The following is a 22,549-nucleotide window of genomic DNA, read 5'->3' on the forward strand; positions in this document are numbered from 1 at the left end:
ACTTACGGGTTCAGGACTTTTGTGTTTAGGTTTGGGTTTTCTCTGTGTTTAATCTTGATTTTTCACAGTTAAATTGATTTTTTTTCAGGTTGTGCCATAGTTTTTTGAAAGCTTCTGATTTTTTTTCTTGCTAAAGTTTCATTTATTTATATATTTGAAAGTAGAAAAAAAGCTTCTACTTTTCTAATTGATGTTCTTTCCCATCATCCCCTCCATCTTTATTATATTATTTTGTACTTTGTAGAAAAATGATCTAGCACCCATAGATGTCGGTACTTCTGATAACTTCAGTAGGCTTTGGGAGAAGTCCTAAAAGCTCACACCTTCCAGACAGAGCTAATATTCAGGCTGGAACAGCTCCCAAAGCAGGCATGTTTTAACAAGTACACCGGTGATTAAGCTGAATTGCGAAATCAAAAGTACCCAGAACTGGAAGGCCCCTGCAGGTTCCTAACTTTATTCAGCAAGGTAAACAAACACAGGCAGGTACATAATCCTCCTAGAGTTTCTTGAGATCCGATTTAAAAGGAAGGAATCCAGCCCTGATGAAATCAGTCATTGGTCGTCTTTGTCTTCGAGCACAAGGCAGCGTGATGTGCAGCTGCAGGGGTTCGAGATGGTATGGGGACTCCAGCAGGACGCATGGCCCCCTGATGTGATGTTTTGGGTGTCTGTGTCCAGGTGTTGGCAGCAGGGGTGGCCTCTGTGAGAAGAGGCCAGAGTGGCTGGCTAGGTGTCTGCCAGCCAGCCAAGGTCAATCCACCTCATGTGGTCAAACAGCAGTTAGTCCTTTTCTAAGAGGGTCTGGCCATTGTCCCCAGACCTCCAATCCACCTAGCCCAGGATGGCTAGGGCTGTGCACAGTTGCCTTCCTTTCTGCTGTTTTTCACATCACAGACCTCACAAGTATAACCCTGCCACGTCAAGGGCTACAACACATGGCTTGAGCTTCCCACCACAGGGATGTCCCAACTCACTGTAGAAACAGACCATATGCCCCTACAGGCCCTATTTGCCTGTATTTATGGTATCATTGTTATGAGAGAAGGTAGAAGGAAGAAGTGTTTCTCCCCAAAAAACACCTTCCCCTTCACCCTGGAATGTGTAATATCAAACACAGCAGACAGTTCAGTCTGGCCCTTTTTCTGAGGGCTTCAGTTTTTAGGAAAAAGCTAATCCAACACACCTCTCTTCCAACATTTGTTCCAGCTTGATCTCTTCTGAAAGAGGCTTCTCTTCACCATGGTACAGCGTATGTGAAACTCTGTTTCCTCTTCCTCCACTTGAATCCAGCCCAGGCAAACAAGGCGGGGTACAGGTACCCCAGTGCCATACTACAGTCAGGACACTGAGAGCTCTAGGAGAGTCCACAGGCTCAAGGGGAGGCTGAAAAAATTAATGGACTATAACTATACCCAGAGTTATTAAATACAAAGATGCCACCTCTGACACTGAGGAAGTCCCTGAGCTTAAATGGTGGAGACCGGTGGAACATCTGCAGGAAGTACAACTACATAGTACTCACACCATACTCATACCACTGTTAGAGATAGAATCCTAAGCTGGGTGGCCTCGTAAAGCTGTTCTTCAGTTCTTATGTATTGTCACTGTTGAACAAAATCTGTTCCAAATTTCATTGAGTCTAGATAAAAGTCATAAGAAAGCTGTCTTCTACAAACCAAGTCCCTTGTAATAGCCTTCCTCTCTTCTAGCTACCAGTTACATGACTATGATGTCGATTTTCACTGTCACATTCATGTAACTTGCTTTGAAGGTGGAATCAATAAAATAAGCCCTGTTGTCTCTCCTGGTGACTATTTTTTGCAAAGAAAATGTGCCTTTCTAACACAGCGTTTTTGTGTAGATCAAGTGTCAGCATTCTTTGAGGTTTTGAAAAACATTTGGGAAAAATATTACATCAGAGAAGTCACCTCTTGTAGTTACATGCCAGTTTTCTTTTTGTTTTCCAAGTCAGGATTGAATGACTCAGGAGGAATAGCTTCAGACAGCATTTAATACGCCTCTTTGAGTGCATAATAAAAATGTGAAATTCAGGAATGATGGGTAGAAACTATTGTTGGCCTAGTTAAATCATTGATGCTAATTGTCTTTCCTCTGTATCATTGTCCTATGACATGGATCAAGATTAGAAGTTAGAACTTCTCTCACGTGACAAATGTAATTTTGTCAAAATGATAATTTTTGTTCTTTAACTACTAATAGAACATGCATAGTCAAAACATTACAGAAGAGAGAATGAAAATGTTATTTTAACTATTTTTTTCCAATTTACCATCACTCTTTTACTATTTCTTAGATTTTCATAACATTTAGTAATTAACTCCATAGTCTGACTGCCCAGTGAGAAGACATAGTGTCTTTAATTAATTGCAAAAGAATCCAGAACACTGAAAGTTTTCAGGCTTCTGGAACCATTGAGGTTACAATAAACATGCTCAGACTTAAGCAGTACATTAGTACAGTGCTTCTAACAACTTCATATAATTTTTTTTCCCGTCTTTGTACAAACTTCATAGCTGTTCCAAAGATATCTGGGAAAGAAGAGATGCTAAGAAAATTAACTTATCTGTATAAAGACGCTGCCTGCATCTTAGGTTATGAGCTTGGAAAGTTTCATTCATTGCCATGACATCAAATAAAATTCTGTGGTCAGTTTGGACAAGAACCTATCTTGCTTAGTAAGTTCATCAGCTGTCCACCGCTAAAACAAACATATGAGTTATGTCACTCAACATAGTTCTCACAGGCATGAACTGACATTAGAGGGAAGATAAGCCTTAGTCCATCCATTCTTATTTGTTATACCACATCTGAAAAAAAGGATGTATTTTGAAAAGACTTTTCAATACTATTTAATGAATTATACTTCATTAGTTCTGTACTTTCCGGGTAGTTTTCTTAAGAGAAAAAAATGACAAGACGCAGTTCAATCTTCATAAGATGTATCATCAAGATGACATACACTGAAGAGCCTTTAGAGAGACCAGTAGTTTCAATATACAGGATCCTAACAAATGAGTTATTTATCCTTCCCATTTATCCCTGTTATAATACCCTTTCTTTGCCAATAATAGTTAATCTGAAAGCAGTTTGTACTGGTCTTTTCAATACCCAGGTAGAGCAATAACCTCTACAGCCTCACCTCAGACCTTTAACATAGACAACTGTCAACAAATTACAATAATTAGAAGAGAATTATTATTGTTGCCAAGCATAAGGATTCTTTTTATATGTAGTTTAATTACACCTTTCTGCTATGATATCTTTTTTAGGTTATAGATACTATGAAGTGAAAGTTATAAAAATCATAAATATCAGAACAGGAAAAGCCATAGCAGCATTAAATCAATCCATGGTTATTCTGTCTGAGGAACTGACAGAGCTGGACCTTTGGGATCATCAAATCTGCTGTTTGTTGTGAGCTGCATGATCATATGGATTCCATAGGCCAGGATCCACAGTAGAACTACAGATGTCACCAAACCCATCCAGATTCCAGGAGAGAAAAAGCCTGTACAGTCACTTGCATAGGAAAATTGGTTGTTTTCAATGTTGAAGCCTTGAAGCTGAGAATGAAGAAAGGTACATAAATGAGTGCAATTAAACATGGAATGTAGGCCAAACTTGCAAGATGTATGTAGCAATTACAAAAAATGCACCTGTTAATTACCACTCACACTCTGACTGTTAAAGAAGAGCGAGAACAAAAACTTCCGCATAACAATTTTACAGGTCCTCTTTTCACCCAGGAAATTAAAGATACAGAATGCATTTGTTTGGCAAGAGGTAGGTTTACCACTTCAGAAATCTGTATTACTTTTAGAAGTCAAGTCCCAAAGGGGATGCATGATCACTATTGCTCGATGACAACTTAAGAACCAGAAAACTCAAAGCGCTCAGAGAGATGAGAGTTAAACCCCTCCCGGATCATGAGATTTGTTGAAATACCCTGAGATTTTTATCTAATAACTCCTCGACAAGCCAAACTCCTGAAACCTACTTTAATATGCATCTAATGAAGATGACCTTTTTGGCTGAGTTTTAGTGAAAGTTCAAGGAGAAAACAGTAGTGAAACGTTTCTTCCCTACTCCTTAGATATCAGAGACTCAAAACAGGAGGGAGGGTTTGTTTTATTGAGTTTTGGGATCTGTGTTGTCTATTAACATATGAAACCCATACTAGCTTTTCCAGCAGTTAGAAAATATCTCTAATATCTCTCCTTTGACTGGGTTCTTGAGGTCTGACACTGACTGAGATCCTACCATATTATTTTTAAAATGGACTAATCTGGGGATCTGTTCTCTGCCTAGCCACCAATTTTCAAAAAAGCATCAACGTGACTGCCTTTGAGACAACTATCCTTCTAAAAATGTTGCTAAAAACAGTAAAAGGATTAGTTAAAATATGAAGAAAAGGAAGACAATTTCTCCGTTACACACATGCACATAGTGACATAAGCACTCCCTTCAGAAGGAAGGGAATCTAAGTGATGGAATAAAATTGAGGAAGGAAAGAATTAATCTGATCCGTGGTTTTGAGTTTTTCTCTAAATAATTTTATAAAGAAAAATGAAGACTAGGATTCTTAGGTGTTTACACATTAGTTGAAATGAGCATGTAAGGAAAGCACCAAACATCATAAATCTACTATTAAAGGAACACGACCTTAAAGCTGACTATTTTCTACAAAATATTATGAAAAATAATTAAAAAGGATTGTCTTAGTGAAAACGTTTCCCTCAGTATGCAATAAGTTAGGAAATAGATCATGGATTTCTAGTTTTCTATGTTCCCATTCCATGATTACTCTATGCTTTACAATAAACTAAACGGAAAGCTTTGTAGTAGTAAGAGAGTTTGTGCTTCCGAGGAAATGTGTTGGTAGAAACATTGGAGAAATTAGTCTGTGGCTTGCATACATTGCTACATCAGTAAGCATTCTGGCTTTGAGTTCATTCGTGGCTCAGACACCTAATGTTAATGTGTAAGTAATATGTGTGTTAAGGCCTATGTCTGTACCTTCCAGAATGCGGATTAATAAAACCGTTATCGTGTGCAGAGCTAAGGGCTTTTTAGGCACTGGAGAGGTGAAGACAATTTTAACAATTCAAGGTTTTTCTGGGCCTTTTAGAAGAAAACAGAAAGTCAGCTCATGGTAGCTAACTTGCAAATACTGCCTGCTTTCACTATAGGCAGTCACAGTTCTTATTAAAGCAGGATTAGCGAAAATAAGCTTTTGAGTTGGATAACTGTTTGCACAGTTTTAGAGAATATAGGTGATTACCAAAGCCTTTGCTTGTTAAGCCACTGATTTGACAACAGATATGAATGTGAACAGGAGTCATGAAAAGTAGTCCGAAAGACTTATTTACAACAAAACCAGAAAGCAGGTGATGATTTACGCCATTTATGTTCAAAAAATGGATTGAAATTCTAGAAAACAATACACATTTGTTCCCACATTTACAAGAACTCTCTGATGCACTTAACAGGTATGTGTGGTTTAGAAAGGCTTTACCACTTCTGACTTAGAGCCAGGAATACTGAGTTTTATTATGTCAATCCTATTGAATTTTTTTAAAAAAGTTTTTAAGGAGAATTATGCTTATTGAACCTTCAGGGTGAAAGCTTTAATTGTACTTTCTTAAAATTCTACTTTCTTAAAATTCTATGTCTACTTTTAGGCAGAAGATGAAGTATATGCAGGATTCTTTTATTGTTTGTCTGAAGCTTTATAATTTTTGTGGGGGTGTTAGATCCCAGGTGGGAGATAAAAATGTGACTCCTAGCAGCACTTCTACCTATAGAAAAGTTAAAAATACTTGCATGTGGTTCTCCAATTTTTATGAATGTACAAGCCTTTTGAATACAGGCCTCTGTACTGCGGAAGTTTTATTTTTAGTGTTTGAACCAGCATAATTTCTCTTGATTATACTAGTCTTTGTTTACTGTTAACTTCTAAAAAAATTTTTTTAATGGTGTTTTCTCATAATTTGACCTTTGACAAAGCCTTCAAGTACAATCTCTTGCTTTTGTGGCTCTTAAGTGTAGACTGAACATTTAAATTTTGAACTTGGAAATATTTTAGCCACAAAGAATCCTAATATTCTTGATTTCAAAGTTTTTAGCTTTTTTTTTTTTTTTTTTTTAGGAACAAAGGGACTTCTAATGCAGTATGACACATACTAAAGAAAAGCAGTGCTTTTGGTGTCAGCCTCCTCTTTAACTTCATAGGCAATTCTGGGATCCTCAAAAGGATAAAAGGTATCATGGTAGAACAACCATTCCTGTAACAACAAAACCAACAGAAAACCCTACCAAAAGCAGAGCAGTTTTTTGTACTGTGTACAGCTGTCAGTAGTGACATCCTAGGCTATGGGCATGCCTACAGAGCATCCTGCAGAGGTTCTTTAGGTGGTAGGCAGTGAGCTAGCTCCGGAACTAAAGTAAAAGGCTGCATCAGTTCAGCCTTGCCCTGGAACATGATATGCAAGGCTTTGCTGTGCAGGTGCTGTGTCCATCTAATACAATGATACTGATTTCAGGCCCAGACATTGCCAAGTGCAATTGTGCCAGTTAGATTGGCATTGGATCCTGGTTCGTAATTCATTGCATAACATTGGCATAAAAATTCATGTTCCTCAGTTTCAGCAGCAAGATTTTGTGCCGACTGCAGCCACTGAGCTCATGCCATATGCTTTTTTCATGGTGGAACAGAGTTTGGAGGCTTCTAAACCTCATTCTAGACCAAAGACTGATATTGAGATCAGATTTCACTGCGTATCAGTGGAAGATATCTGGAAAGGTATGATCTAGTTCAGATAGAAATGAGCCCAGCATGGTGACTTTCTGTTTTCTCACACAACAGAAAAGATCCAAACAGGACTTTTCAGGTTGTGTTCCATCCTTAGGTCTTGAGAAAAAGTCATTTCCCAGAAGGAGTTGGAAGTTCTGTTGTCTGGATGGTGGAAGCAGCTGCTGCACCATATCAGTATGGAAGGTGGGAAACCTTCCTACTTCTTCAAGAAGACGACTTCTATTCTTGATAAAGACCACAATGAAAGGATGCTTACTAAGGATGGAGCAAGGCCTCCGTCTAAGCTTTGAGAAGGCAGCAGTATCAATGTGTGTAGAAATTCAAGGAGAAGTTACGTTATAAGTGGACTCCTTTCCTAGTCCATGTGCTTTCACAGACTAGTGATGCCAAAGTTTAACTTCAAAGAGGTGATGAGGCAAAGTACAGTTGTGTAGACTTTGATATTTCAAGGCTTTTCCATAAAAAATACCATCAGGACAAACCTTGAGAACATTGTTGTCTATTGCTATGTTACTTCTCAAAAAAATGTGGGACCTGATCTTGGAATTTGTGGAAAATAAATCCTAGAACTGCTGTTGTTCCTTTGAGATTTTCATTGTTTAAGCAGAAATGTTAAAACTGGACTCAGACTATTGAGATTTGGTTTGTTATCAAAATTATAAATACAGTTACAACAGCATTAGTATCCCATTATTATGGGGTTAGCTCATCTTTGACAAATAGAATCCAGTATAGAATCCAGTTTGGAATTATTCCTATCATTTCCATGATCTCTTTAATCAAAAAAATCCTTTAGTGCATTATTGTTTTAAGATGTTGATGTGTTTCTCCTAAGTCAAGATCAATGCTCAAAATAATAAAGATGCAATCATCTACACCTCACACATGTAGTCTATACTACTGCACTAAATGCACAGAAAATCTATGTGTCGTTAAAAAAAAAAAAAAAAAGCCAACTGCTTTCCTTCTGGGCCATGTGGGACTTGGTATTGCTCCTGATTGAAGTGCTTGGCAAACGTTCCATTAAATCTAATTGCACTGGGCTTTGTTTCTGCCTGCAGGAGTTCAGTCTGTGTCACTGAAAACAGTAACCACACTAAGCTGTACTTTCCTAGGTAAACAAGGTGCAAAGAAATCAAATGAAAACAAAGTAAGCAGCACATAACCACCCACCTAAGAGGCCCATTGGCAGCCCAATTCATTAAACAGGCATGGGGAGTTAGTAATTCTTTGCCTGATTAAGCATATTTGGTTTTATTGGTTTTTCTTTTCTATGGACAACTTCATAGTTTTTTTTGTTTTTTCAAAGCTCTGCTTTCATGTTCTTATTGTTCAGCAACTGCCATCCTTTTTACCCCTTTATTGAATAGCTCACCTAGGGGGAACAGCTTTTCTTTTACATTTTCCCTCAGGCTGAAATGAAAGTGAGGGCATTATGAATGTGTTTTGTGCAGCACCTACAATAGCAAGTAATGGTTATTGGAATTATCTCTGAAATGGCAATGTGTACTCACTTGCAACCTGGAAATGAAAACATCCCAGTTCTTTGCCTCGTTGTTGGATGGAATCAACCTTGTAGGATAGAGATTGCTTGTTCCCACCAGCTGACAATGAAATGAATACTCTGCAGGAGCAGAGATGACAGAAACATTAAATCTAGCAAACTTTTCTCCATCTTGAACAATCTCAACTGAATCTAAAGTGGACCAATTTCTAGCCGAGCCTCCATAGAACTTGTTGGCCATTAAAAACCTAGAAAGACAACAGAGAAACAAAAAAAAAATGAAAATAACAGAAGGAAAAGCTTAATATTAATTTGATAAAGTACTGGTGGCAGACAAAGGTTCACTACTGCTAGCTGCAAACATCACAGTTGGTATCTTAGCTTGGCCTCCCATGTCATTAGGATTGTTCATAAGTGAAGAGACTTTGTGAATATGGTTTCACTCCTTCTTAGCTTTTCATCTCACATGCACAGTTTTCCATAGCTGTGGCAGGCAAGGAGCAAATGCGATTTCATTCTTCAAGGGCCTCTGCCAGTGCAATATTTCATCAGTTACCCACAGTTTGTAATCAGTGGAGCAGAACCTGAGAGACTGTCAGTAGGCCTGCAGTAGCTCTCAATGAACATTTTATGGGATTTTAAAAAAATTGCTTTTATGATAGATACAGGCATGATAAATATTCTGATTTATCATTGCAATTCTTCCTTGGCTCAGATGCCTAAAAGGCAATTTGCCTTTGTCTGAATTTGCAGCAAAAGACAGAGTTTTCTCTCACTGGAGGGTGAGGAGGAGTCATCAGCCCTAGTTTCCCAATTTGTAACAGGTTAGGTACAAATAAATACTTTCTCATTTTGAAAAGGTCTGTGTATGTGTGGTATTGCAGCAGTTTCTCAGAGTTTATAACCATGGGATTTGTGTATATGTTACTACCACTGCAGTCTGAACACGTCCCAGATGTTCTGAAACAGAAATAATTGGGAACATCCAGAAGTACACCATGATCCTTTACAGATCAGGACTATGTCCTAGTCTTTACCACTTTTTTACTTTTTTTTGCTTTTAGGTATTCAGGTTATCTCATAAGGAAATTATAAACTTTTATCCTTATTGTATGTTGCTTAGTACTTTAACCCTACTTAGTATATATATGCATTGTTCTATCAGAAATCAGTATCAGAAATATAGAAATATTCTATATTGTTTGCAATATTAGAATATAGAAATATTCTAATACATTTATTGTATATCTATTATCCACAATGGGTAACATTGTATGGGGATTTTAAAATTGGAGTAATACTTAAATGCAATTATGTCAAGTTTGAAAAATAAGCAGTCATCTATACATGTGACACAATATAGAATATTTAATGTTCTGTAGGGTATAAATATATATACAGAAAGAATATTTTTTATTGTAGAACATTGTTTGTTTGTTCAAATCAGTTGCTTTCAGTAACATTTCATTCACACAGCACAGAGTCTAAACTCAACACAAACATTGCTCCTTAGGAGTAACACACAAAATTTGACAAGTTAGGTTACTACAGTAAGTGAGTATATATTTATTTATTGATTGATTGATTGATTGATAAGCTGTGGCTTTTGATTCATATAGTTTATAAATGTCAAGCATTTCAGAATGCTCAGAAGGAATCCTACAACTCAAAGTGTCATTCAGGTGAGAAAAGGATGTTTTGTCTTATGGCATTCCTTATGTTCTGAGCCCAAACAGCTCTTCCTATACAACATTCAGCTACAAGCATCAGTGAAAAAGAAAAAGAAAAAAAAAAAAACAAACCCCAAAACATTTGAATTTCATCTAGCACACATTCACAAATATTTGTGGAAAATTTTCTATTATAATGATAAAGTTACAAAATTAAAACATGTATTAGCCTAGATATTATGTGCTAGAAGAAAAGAATCTTTTCCTGATATTCAGCACAATCTGAACAGAATTTCAGTAGCAATGCTATAGACACTAGCCAAGGGCCAGTGATAAGCACAAAGGAGTTTACTTAATTGTTGATGCCAACCACAGATGCTGGGTGCATTCTGTACTTTTGCTGAGAAGATGAGAAAAGTGGTAAACAAGGTAATTCTTTGGAGACTTACCATATGAACAAACAAGTTTTATAAGGCTATGTATATAAGTACAGTCTAAAGTGACTTCCAAGAGAACTCTGCCTCTTCATATTGCACCAAAGACTAAAATTTTATGTTACTTGCAGATTTATGAGAATTGAGATTCTAATTAGGGAATTAGTTGGGCATGGTTAACTTAACGATACCAGCTTTTATCCTTAGTATTTTTCCAAACAATTGACAGTCAATAGCGTCCAACAAATACACACTTAACTGATAAGTGATACAACTATAATTAATTAAATTACAAAATAGACATTCAAGCAGCAACAATCAATATAATTGTTTTAGATTTAGATAAGTATTTTCTCAGATGAGGAAACAGTAAATAGAATGAGCACAGTATAGCACATGAATAACAAGGTCAGGAGAGGTGACAAAGATTTTACCTGCAGAACTGAAAGTATCTTGGCTTTATGGGGAATGCTCCATATTAAACATCAGAGCCAATACAGGAAGTAAACTTTCACACAGACATTATGTACTTTATGTATTGTGGCACAAACAATTCCTGGTCATAGGACAGACACCCTTTGTACCACATAACTCTATGAACATTAAATGCCACTACCTATTACCAATTGCTGTCTCATGTGGCTATTCATTATGAAGAGAGAGATTTCTGAAAAGGAAGCTAGCTGGAATTATCCTGTTTCAAAGTTTCGAAGAGAAACACAACTGTTAGGTAAAAGACTTTAAAACATGGTTCTTGGGTCAACTCTATTCTATATATGCAATAAACAGCAACAACAGTCAAGTACTTGCTGATTTAAGTGTGGAAAATACTAATGCTTTGCACTTCCATTCACTTTTATACTTTTTCCCAGAGAAGACAGGCAGAGCTGAGATGATGCTTCTTCCAGCAAAAGCTACTGCCCACTGCTCCCACTGCAGCAGTAGTTCACTTTTGTAAAACTAATACAACTAGGGACACCCGACAACCATTCCCTAAGAGCTCACCCCTCAGGGACAAGCGCAGGATGAGGGATGGGACTGCTGCTCTTGCTAGAGGGAAAGAAGAGAAAGATGCTTGCATAGGATGAAGCAGCTATTGCAGCTGCTAGTAGGAGGTGAGGTACGACTAGCTGTTCAGGATGACGTGGTAGACTAGTGGTGGTAAGGACGGGCTCTGGATCCAGCTCATGCTGCTGAGGTTAGAGCCTCTTTTATTGAGGAATAAATTGAGCTATTTGAACATGTTCCTCTCTGGTGCCACTTCCTCTCTTCAAGGGATGCTCTCCTACACCTAAGTAAATGGCCTTTACAGGTTAAAAATATGTGGTCATGGGTCTAAGCTCTGCTCCTTCTCACCTCTTTGCCCTGTTTGTGTTCTCTTTATTACAGCAGACTATAATCTCACCAAGGAGTCGTTTTGAACAGGAAATGTAATCAAAGTACACCAGAAAGGGAAAACAGAGGTTGTAATATATCTCTGAGGGTTTTAGAAGCTCTTTAGAATAGACATGCTGAGATAAGTAAGGTAAATAAAGTGTTTCTGAATCATGAAAAGATCAATGGACTGTTCTGGTTCCATTGAGTATATCTTATTATTTGCATTATATGCCATATAGCACTGTATTACGGTAGCTAACAGAGGTCTGAAATGACATGATTGTTTCTTAAATCAAGACATAATCCAACATAAACCAGCACAAATACCAAGAGTGTCTTCAGCAGAAAATTCAGTTCATAAAGTCTTCTGAGGCATTGCAGGCTGACGCCAGCCAGCAGCCACGCACCCACATAGCCACTTGCTTGCTGCCTGTCCCCAATAGGACAAGGGGGAGAATAGGAAGAGCAAAAATGAAGAAACTTGTGGGTCGAGATAAAAACACCTTAATAAGTGAAGGAATAAGGAAAAAAAGTGATGCAGAAGAAATCACTCTCTATGTTCCACAAGCAGAGCAATGTGCAGCGAATGCCAGGCAATGACTATCCTGGAAGCCACCCCCCCACCTTTTTCCTCCACTTCATTTTTTATTGCTAAGCACCTGTGTCACACAAAAAATAATCAATTTAGGCATTTGTGTCTAAATGCCCTGAGTGGCTACTAAAAAACTGGATCACACCTAGCCGAATAAAATAAATCAAATTTTCCTGCAAAGCACAGGCAGCTTAAGCTACTTTAATTACTCGCTGGGCATAACAGAGGGCAGGATATCACCTACTTTCTTTTCAAGTCCTTACCTGTTGTGGAGCCTGAGTTTCCTATTCCAGTTTCAAGGGCTGTTTATGCATTTTGGTATTTAGTTATAATGTATTCAAGTAGAAGCACAGGTCAAGATAAACTTTGTGAGTATTTCTGCGTCTACTACAACAGGCTCAAAGGATGTAAAAAATATTCCGGAATAAGAGAGAAAACATGAACCATTCACCTTTTGTACTGATGTTCTCCTCTAATTCACAGTCAGTCTGCCTGCAGAGTTGCCTCAAATTTCTTCTCTTCAAATGCACCTCAGATTCATGACCACATGAAAGTTTTCCCCCAATAATTAATTAAAATTGTAAGATTTTAACAAACAGATGACTAACCATAAATCTGAATAATCCTCATTAAATCCATATGCATGCACTAACATCACATTTGATCTCCTTACGCCTGCTGCAGCAATCAAAATCTGAGATAAATGTTTCAACTGCCAAAGTACTTTGTTTCTATAGTAGCATCCTAAGGTTTGCAATTTGTTGTTGTATAGTTGAGCAAAACCTGTTGACTACTTTAAAGACGACAACCCCTCTAAGATCTATTAATTAATTTGGGAGCTAGTTTTGTAGCTCAGTGTCATGCTCCACAGGATTTTTGAGTGCTGTATGATTCACATCATTGTCTTGGAACTGTAATTTTACTAGAAAACATGGTATTATGCTGAGGATGGTCACATTCAGGACAAATGTAGGAAGCAACCAGATTAACTCATAGAGAAGGAGATTACAGGAGAGCAGCTAAGACCTGCACCAGTATGAGCAAAGACACAAAATGAGAATCGAGGGCACTGTTTTGGTGGGTCTGCCTGTACAAGAGTGAGACGGGAGCAGCAGACAGTACACAAAGAAGCACCAGGAAAGGACCAGAAAAAGTGGTATTTTGTTACTTGAAATAAAAGTAAAGACACATCTTGGGCAGAGTCTTGGTTTGAGAACAGTATTTTTGGAATGGGATCCAAGGAAAATGTTTCCTTAATTCCCCTCATGTTCAGGGAAATATCCCTTTGATAATTTACAGTATTGAAATCAAGAAATGCCTGACTCCATCACCAAGGAAAACAGTCTCAAGGATCCTATACGCTGCTAACTGCAATAGTCAAAAACGTAAAACCACTATACTATCAGCAATCTTATCTGTACATTCACTATATTCTTTCACAAAGCTCTATATGCTTGTGGGGGAATGTGGGGGGAGATGTTAAATAACAAAGGATGTTTGTTTTGTGCACCTATCCTGGTCTCTGATGATGACTGGAAATATTGCTATGCACTCCAAATACAACTCCAAACACATCACTGACTCTCTTCAAGACAAGTCCTTCTGGGGGTCCTTTTGCCTAAACATAGAATGTCCTTCTACCTCAGTGTAAATAATAGTATTTATTAATTCATGTTTATCACCTGGGTGCCACATACCTCTTTTACTTGCCTACCAAAATGTTGTTCAAGCTCTGATTGTCTCCTACATCATTACTTTAAACTTCCTCTCTTTGGTTTCCTTGGATTTCGATTTCCCTTATTCAAAATGTCAAAAGCATTTTATATGAAGTCATTTGTCCTTCTGCTGCCCAGGCAAACATCCAGTTCATGCCCTGATATATGCAAATTTAATTCCGTGCAAGTTCCCCGTCCCAAGTCCTTCCTAAATAACTTAGAAATTAACTGAGGTACCTAAATAAAAAGAGCAGTTCACATTATGTTTGCCTGGGCTTAAGAAAATTATTTTAACTGCTGTTCTTGGTGCTGAAGAAAGAACTGAGGTTTGTGGACCAGGAGCTGTATGGCAGCCCTCACAGCAGTAGCAGATGTTGTTTCCACCCCTAGAATCCACTAGTGAGAGCAACAGCTGCAAGTTCTCCCTCTGACTTTTCACCCCAAGTCTTCCTGTTCCCTTAATTTTTTTCCCTCTTCTCATGGTAGGAGAAATCTGGTCTTCTCACCATTGATAGAGCAGAAAAATGATGAGTTTTTGCAGCCCTTGTTAGCCACAAGGTAGCTCTGACAGACTACACTGCTAATCACATTAGGACTAAGAACAACCCTGGCCATGCAAGCAGACTTCAGTCCCTAGTACTGCTTACAAATCACAGTTAGGTTTCCCTGAGACAAAATCGTGGTCTGATTCTATCAGCAAAGCAGGATGTTTCCTATACCCATACCTTACAGCATGGTTGTTTGCCCACACCACTTTTTGACAACTTTACCTGAGCATATTAATACATTCTCTATATAAAGACTGTATTACTGCTCTCCTGTATAGTACCACCTCATAACAGAAACCAAACTGTAATTTCAAAAACATCTTCACTCAAATACTACTTTTTTTGTGCTCCTAATTTACAAACAGGCTTTGTACATCACAAAGATCTATTTAAGAATAAATTACAAGTTACCTTATCTCTAGGCTGCTGATTCCATTCACTGGATTTGTGTATTTTAATGACAGTCTAAGAATAAGAAACAGATTTTTAATGTTAGAGTAGTCAGCTTAATTAGATCATTGAGACATTTCAATCGGAGGAAATACTCTAAATCAATAGACAATTACAAAAGTCATATAGCAAAGGTTCAGTACACAAAAAAATATGACAAAATATTTCTGTAGTTTTTTTTTAACCAAGAGCAGGTGCTTCAAAGTAAAGGAACACAGAGATCATGTTTCATTAATGTAGTTCTAGCTTGGTTACTACCTAGTAACTAGCAATACTCCCCTTCAAGGGAATTTTCCAATGAAATTATGATCTCATTAATGCCAGTTGAGATTTCTGGGATTGTGAGATTGGGCAAAGGGAAATCTGTTTGGACCAAATATAAACCAACAAGGAAGTAAGGAATATAATAGGAAAAATCTTTGTGAAAATAAGTGGCTACATCTGAAAAATTTTTGTGATCTTGAGTCAATCTTTTTCTTCTAAGAATATACATTTTAACTTTTTTTATTGTGAATGCATTAGAAAAAGAAAACTAAATTAGTATTAACTTGACATTGCACTATTTCTGATTAGCTTTCAGAATCACATGTATTATATGTAATTTCTTGTGCTACTCACGTTGTGTTGATGTCTGAGCACTCAGAGGAAGAGATATCCACATTCTGGGTTACAAATGTTGCATTTGTCAAATCTATAAAAACTGAACTGTTGGCTTTGAGGCTGAAATTACTAGCATAAAAAAGGATGCATGTATTATTTCCAGTGGTCACATTCAGAGGAGAATATGATAAACTATCTTCTTCCTCAGTGGCCATTAATTGTCGTCTTAATTCCCCCACCACATCAGTTCTTCTAGTAATCTGGAATAACAGCACATTAACAATTCATCTACTTTGCAAGACATAGTATCAATTGAACACACATCTTCACTGTTTTGTACGATAAGCACCCATACTTTTAAAATCCTCATTCAACCTCAATCTTTATTATTCTCTGTCTATTTAACTGGTAGTATGAGGTGGTGTTAGCCTAGGTTCCTGTGGTCAGGTGTCCACATGTGAAAACAAGCAGCGCTGACATTAGGCAAATGAATGTAAACCCATGTGGTGAATGCTGCCTTAAAATAGTAGTGTGCATTAGTGCTGAAAGAAATTAACTTTTTTTCTGGGATAACATCACAAAAAAACTTAAACTTGGCAGTTCAGTGGCCATCATTTTTGTAACAATAACAGGTTTTGCACTCTTCTTTTAAACAGGCATGAAAGCAGGCTGTTTAACTACAGCAGTGTTGTATTTAGAATCTTCTGGTGGCTTCTGGAAGAAGATCTATGCTCATTTGACTGACATGGTCAACTCCTATAAGAGACTTACCGCATATATACATTTGCTTTTAGGAGGTTTCCAGGACTTTCCTTGAATAGGTAATGCCTTTTTACAATGCCCAAGGCATCCTTGGTAAAACAGCCCCGCTGATACCAACAGTAAAAGCTAGCTGACCTTATCAGACAATAACTTAATCCTGTTGTTCCTATCTTACTCTTCACTTCTTACTCTGTTCCTATCTGGGCTATTCCATCTATTTTTAAGACCCATGTCAGCTTTACAACTTTGTACTATACAAGTGGCCTCTGCCCTTGGATTACTTTGGGGTACAAGAAATGAGAGGCATCACAGGGGTTACCAGAACTATAATTACGTGGAGCTATTGCCTGTAACCACTTTTAACAGGTTTAAAGACAGGCAAGGACCATTTTCCAGTCTGGAACAGAGACTATAATATTGCTTTATAACCTGCCTGTGGAGAGGAGCCCCAGAAGATTTTTGTCACCTTAACCGCTGCTCTCTAAACGCTACGGGCCATCTGTTATTTACAATGCATCTTTGCAGAGATCTCATTCTACGAACAAAGCAGAATGAGCTGAGTTAAAAACCTTTGACTAAACACTCAAATAAAGATTGCAATCTTCCTCTCCCATACATGCATACTTTATGAATTTCTTTTTAATTCAGAGTAGTGCCTTTTCAAATACATCAGAACATGCATTATTTTAAATGAATACCATTTTCTGTAAAAGAAGAGTGTACAACAAAAGAAAATATTCAACTTTTGATATAAAACTTTTAATCTTCCCTTAGGCTCTCCTGAAATGTAATCATTTTATTTCAAACTGAGAGGAAGTGCTGAAGGCTAAATTATATCTTGTCTAACAACTGACTTGGCTATGTGGGCCCCGCATATCATCTGAAGAGGGCTTTAAAAACCACCTGCTAATAGCTAAAAACAAGGCTACATTGGAAACTGTGATTTGGCTAACTTGGGGGATTAGGTTTAAGTATCTTAAAATAAAAAGAAAGCTATTAGAATATAATCATGAGACTCCAGCTTTAGTTCTATTGCTCTGCTGCCTGTACTTTGTCATGGGGATCTCACATAAAAATTCCCTTTCATCTCTGAAAATCATATGAACCAAAAGATTATTTTGCCTGAGAAGAAGGGATGTCAGGGACAACGAAATTCCCCAGTTTCCCATGGTTAAGTCTGTTTTAACAAATTTGTCCTTGCTGAAGAAGGGAGACCAAACAGCTTGCCAAACATCTTTGTAAAAGTCATGCTTGTGGCTGAAAATACAGGTAGTCATGGACTGTGCAGTCCAGCGAGTCCTTACATGCACAACTCTAAGCAGGCAGGATGACTACACCAAACAGCAGCTTGAAAGTATTAGCTCTCAGCCTGTATATTCATCCCTTCACCCTGAGGGTGTATTTCTCTGTTACCTGTGGGTAAGGTTGTTTATCATTCGAAATCAGAAAGCATTACCTCACAGAAATTCACAGAATCATAGAAGAGTTTGCGTTGGAAGGGACCTTAAAAGATCATCTAGTTCCAACCCCCCTGCCATGGGCAGGGACACCTTGCACTAGACCAGGTTGCTCAAAGCCACATCCAGCCTGGCCTTGAAGACATCCAGGGATGGGGCATCCACACCTTCTCTGGACAACCTGTTCCAGTGCCTCACCAGCCTCTCCATGAAGAATTTTTTCTTAATATCCAATCTAAATCTCCCTTCTTTCAATTTAAAACTATCACCCCTTGTCCTGTCACTACAAGACCCCCCCCAGCTTCCTTGTAGGCCCCCTTCAGGTACTGGAAGGCTGCAATAAGATCTCCCCGGAGTCTTCTCTTCTCCAGGCTGAACAAGCCCAACTCTCTCAGCCTGTCCCCATAGCAGAGGTGCTCCAGCCCTCTGATCATCTTCATGGCCTCCTCTGGACTCATTCCCACTGGAAGAGAAAACTTAGTCTTGAGGCTGGAGGGGAGATCTCTGAAACACCCCAACCTGGGACTCACTGGAGACCTGAAGACGGCAATCACTCCTTCCAGCTGGCCTGCAGTGGGAAGCCAAGAGCCTCTCTTTCATACACATTTTCTTATTCTTTTGTTGCTGCACAAACATGAGCTTACAGAATTAAAATAATTCTCCCCATGCCATATATTTCATGGTAAACTATAAATGACAAGATACTTCCTTGAGAAATGGATTATATTTACATTGAATTCTTGTAAATCAAATTAGATTGTTTAGAGACAATCCATAGTGGCAGCGTTGCCAATCATTAAATCATATTTAATTCTTTTGTTCAGTGTCCCCTTTGCCTTTACCTAATCTGAACCATAGGGTGTATGAGTCACTGTCTCGTTCCTCTGGATTTATCAATGTCATTTTTGATCTCAGATATGCAGTGAACAATCAGAAGACCTGATTAAACAAGATAGAGAACAGAAAGGGTGCAATTTACATTGTTCTAGAACGCTGTAATTACCAGCTGAAACTGCAATAGAAGTAGCCTGGACAAAATTCTTCCCTTTGATCTGTTCTGAAAGCTTCCTAATTCGGAATCATCTCTCTTGGAAAGGATCTGATCTGGCAACATTCTGATGCACCAACATACTGGTCTTTTTTCAAAGCAAACAGACCTTAGATCCAAAATTATTCATTTGTTTTGTTGTTGTTGTTGCTGGCTTTTTGTTGGCTGTTCCAAAATAGAATTACTGGAGACAAGAAAAAAGATTTGGGGCCATTTTATAGATTCGAAATTACAAACAAATATAAATCGAATGGTCACAAAAACATAGGAGAATAATATGAAATATTGGGAAAATAAAATTTGCATTGGCTGAAATTATGAATGGCAATAAACCATAAAAATATGCTACATTTCACACCAGTTTCAAGGTGGGATTTTTGAATATCAGTTCAACAGACGGCTATGCCTTCTCTTTCAGTCTTGTACTTCTTGACTTTTTTATTGCTATGTTTAAGTGTGCACGTCCGTAGGAACAGGAACACTATTCTGGTGATGCCTGTTGCTAGTTTTCATTTCTGACAGTATGGATCTATGACCACATACTCTCTGTGAAGTTGCTGCTCTTATTGTAGCAGCTAGAGGAAGGGGAAGGTCTTTCTGTACCTTCAGGAGGGAGGTGAGGAGGAGAAAGAAGAAGGGTATGCTCACTTTCTCTTTTTAGGTTGTATCTTAGCCTAGTCTCTGCCTCCATACCAGTACTGTGGACTACAGTGTGTTCTCTGTATACACCCTGTGTAGATGGAAAATGGTAATTTGTCCAGATTTAGTCATAACACAATTAAACCTGTTGTTGGCATCACAAAACTACATAAAAAAATTTACCTTCTAGTAAAAAAAAGTGCAGTATAAGAACCAGATTTTGCTTTTTAGTATTAAACTTCACATATGCAGAAAAGAGCCTGAAAATATTCAGGGAATTCATGTCAAAAACAAAAGCACAAAATACATTGTGAAAGGGTAGGTCACAAAATCCTTTGAGTCACTTAAGAATTTGAAGGCCTGAATTTTGAGGTGTAACGTTTGAGGAGGGGTGGGCAGGCACTCCTACTGCTACCGTAGCACCTTAAAGACAAATACCTGCTATCTGAATTAGCTTCTGGTTTTGGTACCTTGAACTGCATGTACCTATAATGTACCGTCAGTAATTCTTTTAACAGGATATCAAGTTGACTGTACACTTACATTTTCTCAGCTTGCTTTAACAGGGATCTTTAAATGATACCTTTTTTTGCAAGACATCATTTGAAAAATGATGCTGTGTGCTGAGTGCAGGGATGCTGCTCCCCACAGAATTACAGACCATGCTGCTTGCTGGCATTTGGCTGTGGGACATCAGAAACCACTCAGAATTCACATCCCAACCAAGCATCAGCACATTTCAAGTCCTTTTTCTGAAATTACCATTTAGTTTCCTTCCCACACAAACAGGTCCATTTTCTTTCATGCTTTCTGCTGATGTAGCGTCATGGCCTCACTACAGACAGCATCACCACCATCACTACTACCACCACCCCAGCTAATGCATCAGTTTTTCTGAAATACATTGTACCATAAATCTGTGAGGCATGCAATGGCTGTTTGTATCTCACTGCTAAAGGTCAAAAATTTAAAAGGCAAGCATTAGAATTTGGTATCATCACAAAGAAGCTCTTTGCAGTGTCAAGTTTATAAAATCACCTGTAGAGCAAACAGAAAGAATCAATTTGATGACAATTATTTCATTCACCCTTTGGTGCAAGGCTGTAATAACAGTGTTTTGACCTATCAAAATCTAGAACACTAAGCAAAGAGTTACTCTCTTCAAGAGATATTTTATTTCTATCTTTGAGAGTTTGAACTCTTTATGTTTTTATGATTTCTAATGTTTTATGGGTTTTGGGTTTTTCTTAAGATAGCCTCTAGGCTATCTTAAAATATAGTTTCAATTTTGGCCCTAGATTTGGTGAATCTTATATTCCATACACCTCTCAGACAGTCTCCTTTTGTTTTACGGAGGAGACAGGATTCGTCTTGGATTCAGCCTGATACACCAGAGAGTTGTGCTGCCATCCAGAGGGACCAGCACAGCCTGGAGAAATTATGTGACTGCAACCTCATCATTCAATAAAGGGAAGTCCAAAGTCCTGCTGTTGGGAGGAATAACCCAGTACATGCTGGAGTTCCAGTACAGCTGGAAAGCATCTTTGCAGAAAAGGACTTGGGGATCCTGGTGGACACCAAATTGAACATGAGCCAGCAATGTGGTAAAGGAGGCTGCATTAGACAAAGTGCGGCCAGCAGGTCGAAGGTGATCCTTCCCCTCTCCTCAGCACTGGTGAGGCTGCATGTGGAGTGCTGGGTCCAGTGCTGGGCTCCTCAGTACAAGAGACATGGACAGACTGGGGAGAGTTCGACAAAGGGCCACAATGATGAGGAAGGGTCTGGAGCACCTCTCCTATGTGGAAAGGCTGAGAGAGCTGGAACTCTTCAGCCAGAAGAAGAGAAAGCTCAAGGCAAAGCTCTCATGAATGTGTATAATTACCAGAAGGGAGGTTGCAAAGAAGGTAGAGCCAGGCTCTTGTGAGTGGTGCCCAGTAAGAGGACCAGAGGCAATGGGCACAAACTGAAACACAGGAGATTCTGTCTAAACATCAGGAAACACTTCTTCTACTTCGAGGGTGACTGACTGCTGGCACAGATTGCCCAGAGAAGTTGTGGAGTCTCCATCCTTGGAGATGTTCAGAATCCAACTGGACATGGTACTAGGCAACTGGTTCTAGATGGCCCTGCTTGAGCAGGGGAGATGGACTAAATAACCTCCAGATGTCACATCCAACCTCAATGATTCTGTGTGATTCAGTCCTAGATCACCTACAGATGTAGACCTCAGCATGACATGAGTAGCATGCAAGATGAGGAAGGTCAAAGCCTAGGTTCCTAGATTTCAAGAGGTAGAAACCCCAAACCCAATCTTGTTAGGATGTATTTTCCTGACTTCTAGGAGAACTACACATATTTTACATACTACTTTTTCCAAGTTCTATTGTTTGATAAGTATCAATACAAAATATGAACCTTGAGATATTATCTGTCCATCATCTACAAAGATATGAAATCAAGTATAGAACTGAAAAACCCCACAGATTCAGAGCAGCCAAAAGTTTTGAGTCAGTTCAAATTCCAATGCAAGTTTTGATGCAGCAACTACAGTCTTTTGTGCTCTATTGCAAAGGATCTCCCCTACCTGTGACTAATTTTGACTTCCATTCTTTATCACTAAAACTGACAGAGACAAAATTTCTTTTCAGCTGCAACTGAACCCAGAGGATGTTTAAACTGCTTTTTCCACTACAAATGTTTATAGGGTGACCTGGTTATACTCAGAATCCCTCCAACATTTCCAGCAGTGATGCCTAGCTTATCAGGAATTACCAGAAGCTCATTTGAATGCTCATTTACCTGTCTCATTCAAAGTGGTAGGTTATCACATTTCAAACGTAGTTTTTCAAATTTGAAATTTCTGTTCATTAAATCACCCGAAATTTTATAAGTTAAATATAATACAGTAAAAATTA

General features: G+C 38.3%; 1 protein-coding gene across 1 annotated transcript in view; it reads right to left on the reverse strand.

The window, feature by feature from the left end:
• Positions 1-3,305: 3,305 nt before the first annotated feature.
• Positions 3,306-22,549, reverse strand: part of ATP6AP1 (ATPase, H+ transporting, lysosomal accessory protein 1) — a 50,714-nt gene continuing 31,470 nt past the window's right edge. Inside the window, exons 7-10 of the mRNA XM_010151738.1 lie at positions 15,747-15,988; positions 15,090-15,143; positions 8,353-8,590; positions 3,306-3,587 (exon numbers count right to left, since the gene is read on the reverse strand). Coding sequence (XP_010150040.1) covers positions 3,378-3,587; positions 8,353-8,590; positions 15,090-15,143; positions 15,747-15,988 — 744 coding nt within the window. The 3' untranslated portion in view covers positions 3,306-3,377. The remainder of the gene's footprint in view (positions 3,588-8,352; positions 8,591-15,089; positions 15,144-15,746; positions 15,989-22,549) is intronic.

This window comes from Eurypyga helias, unplaced genomic scaffold (assembly GCF_000690775.1).
Source record: "Eurypyga helias isolate BGI_N326 unplaced genomic scaffold, ASM69077v1 scaffold3105, whole genome shotgun sequence".
Taxonomy (NCBI): domain Eukaryota; kingdom Metazoa; phylum Chordata; class Aves; order Eurypygiformes; family Eurypygidae; genus Eurypyga; species Eurypyga helias.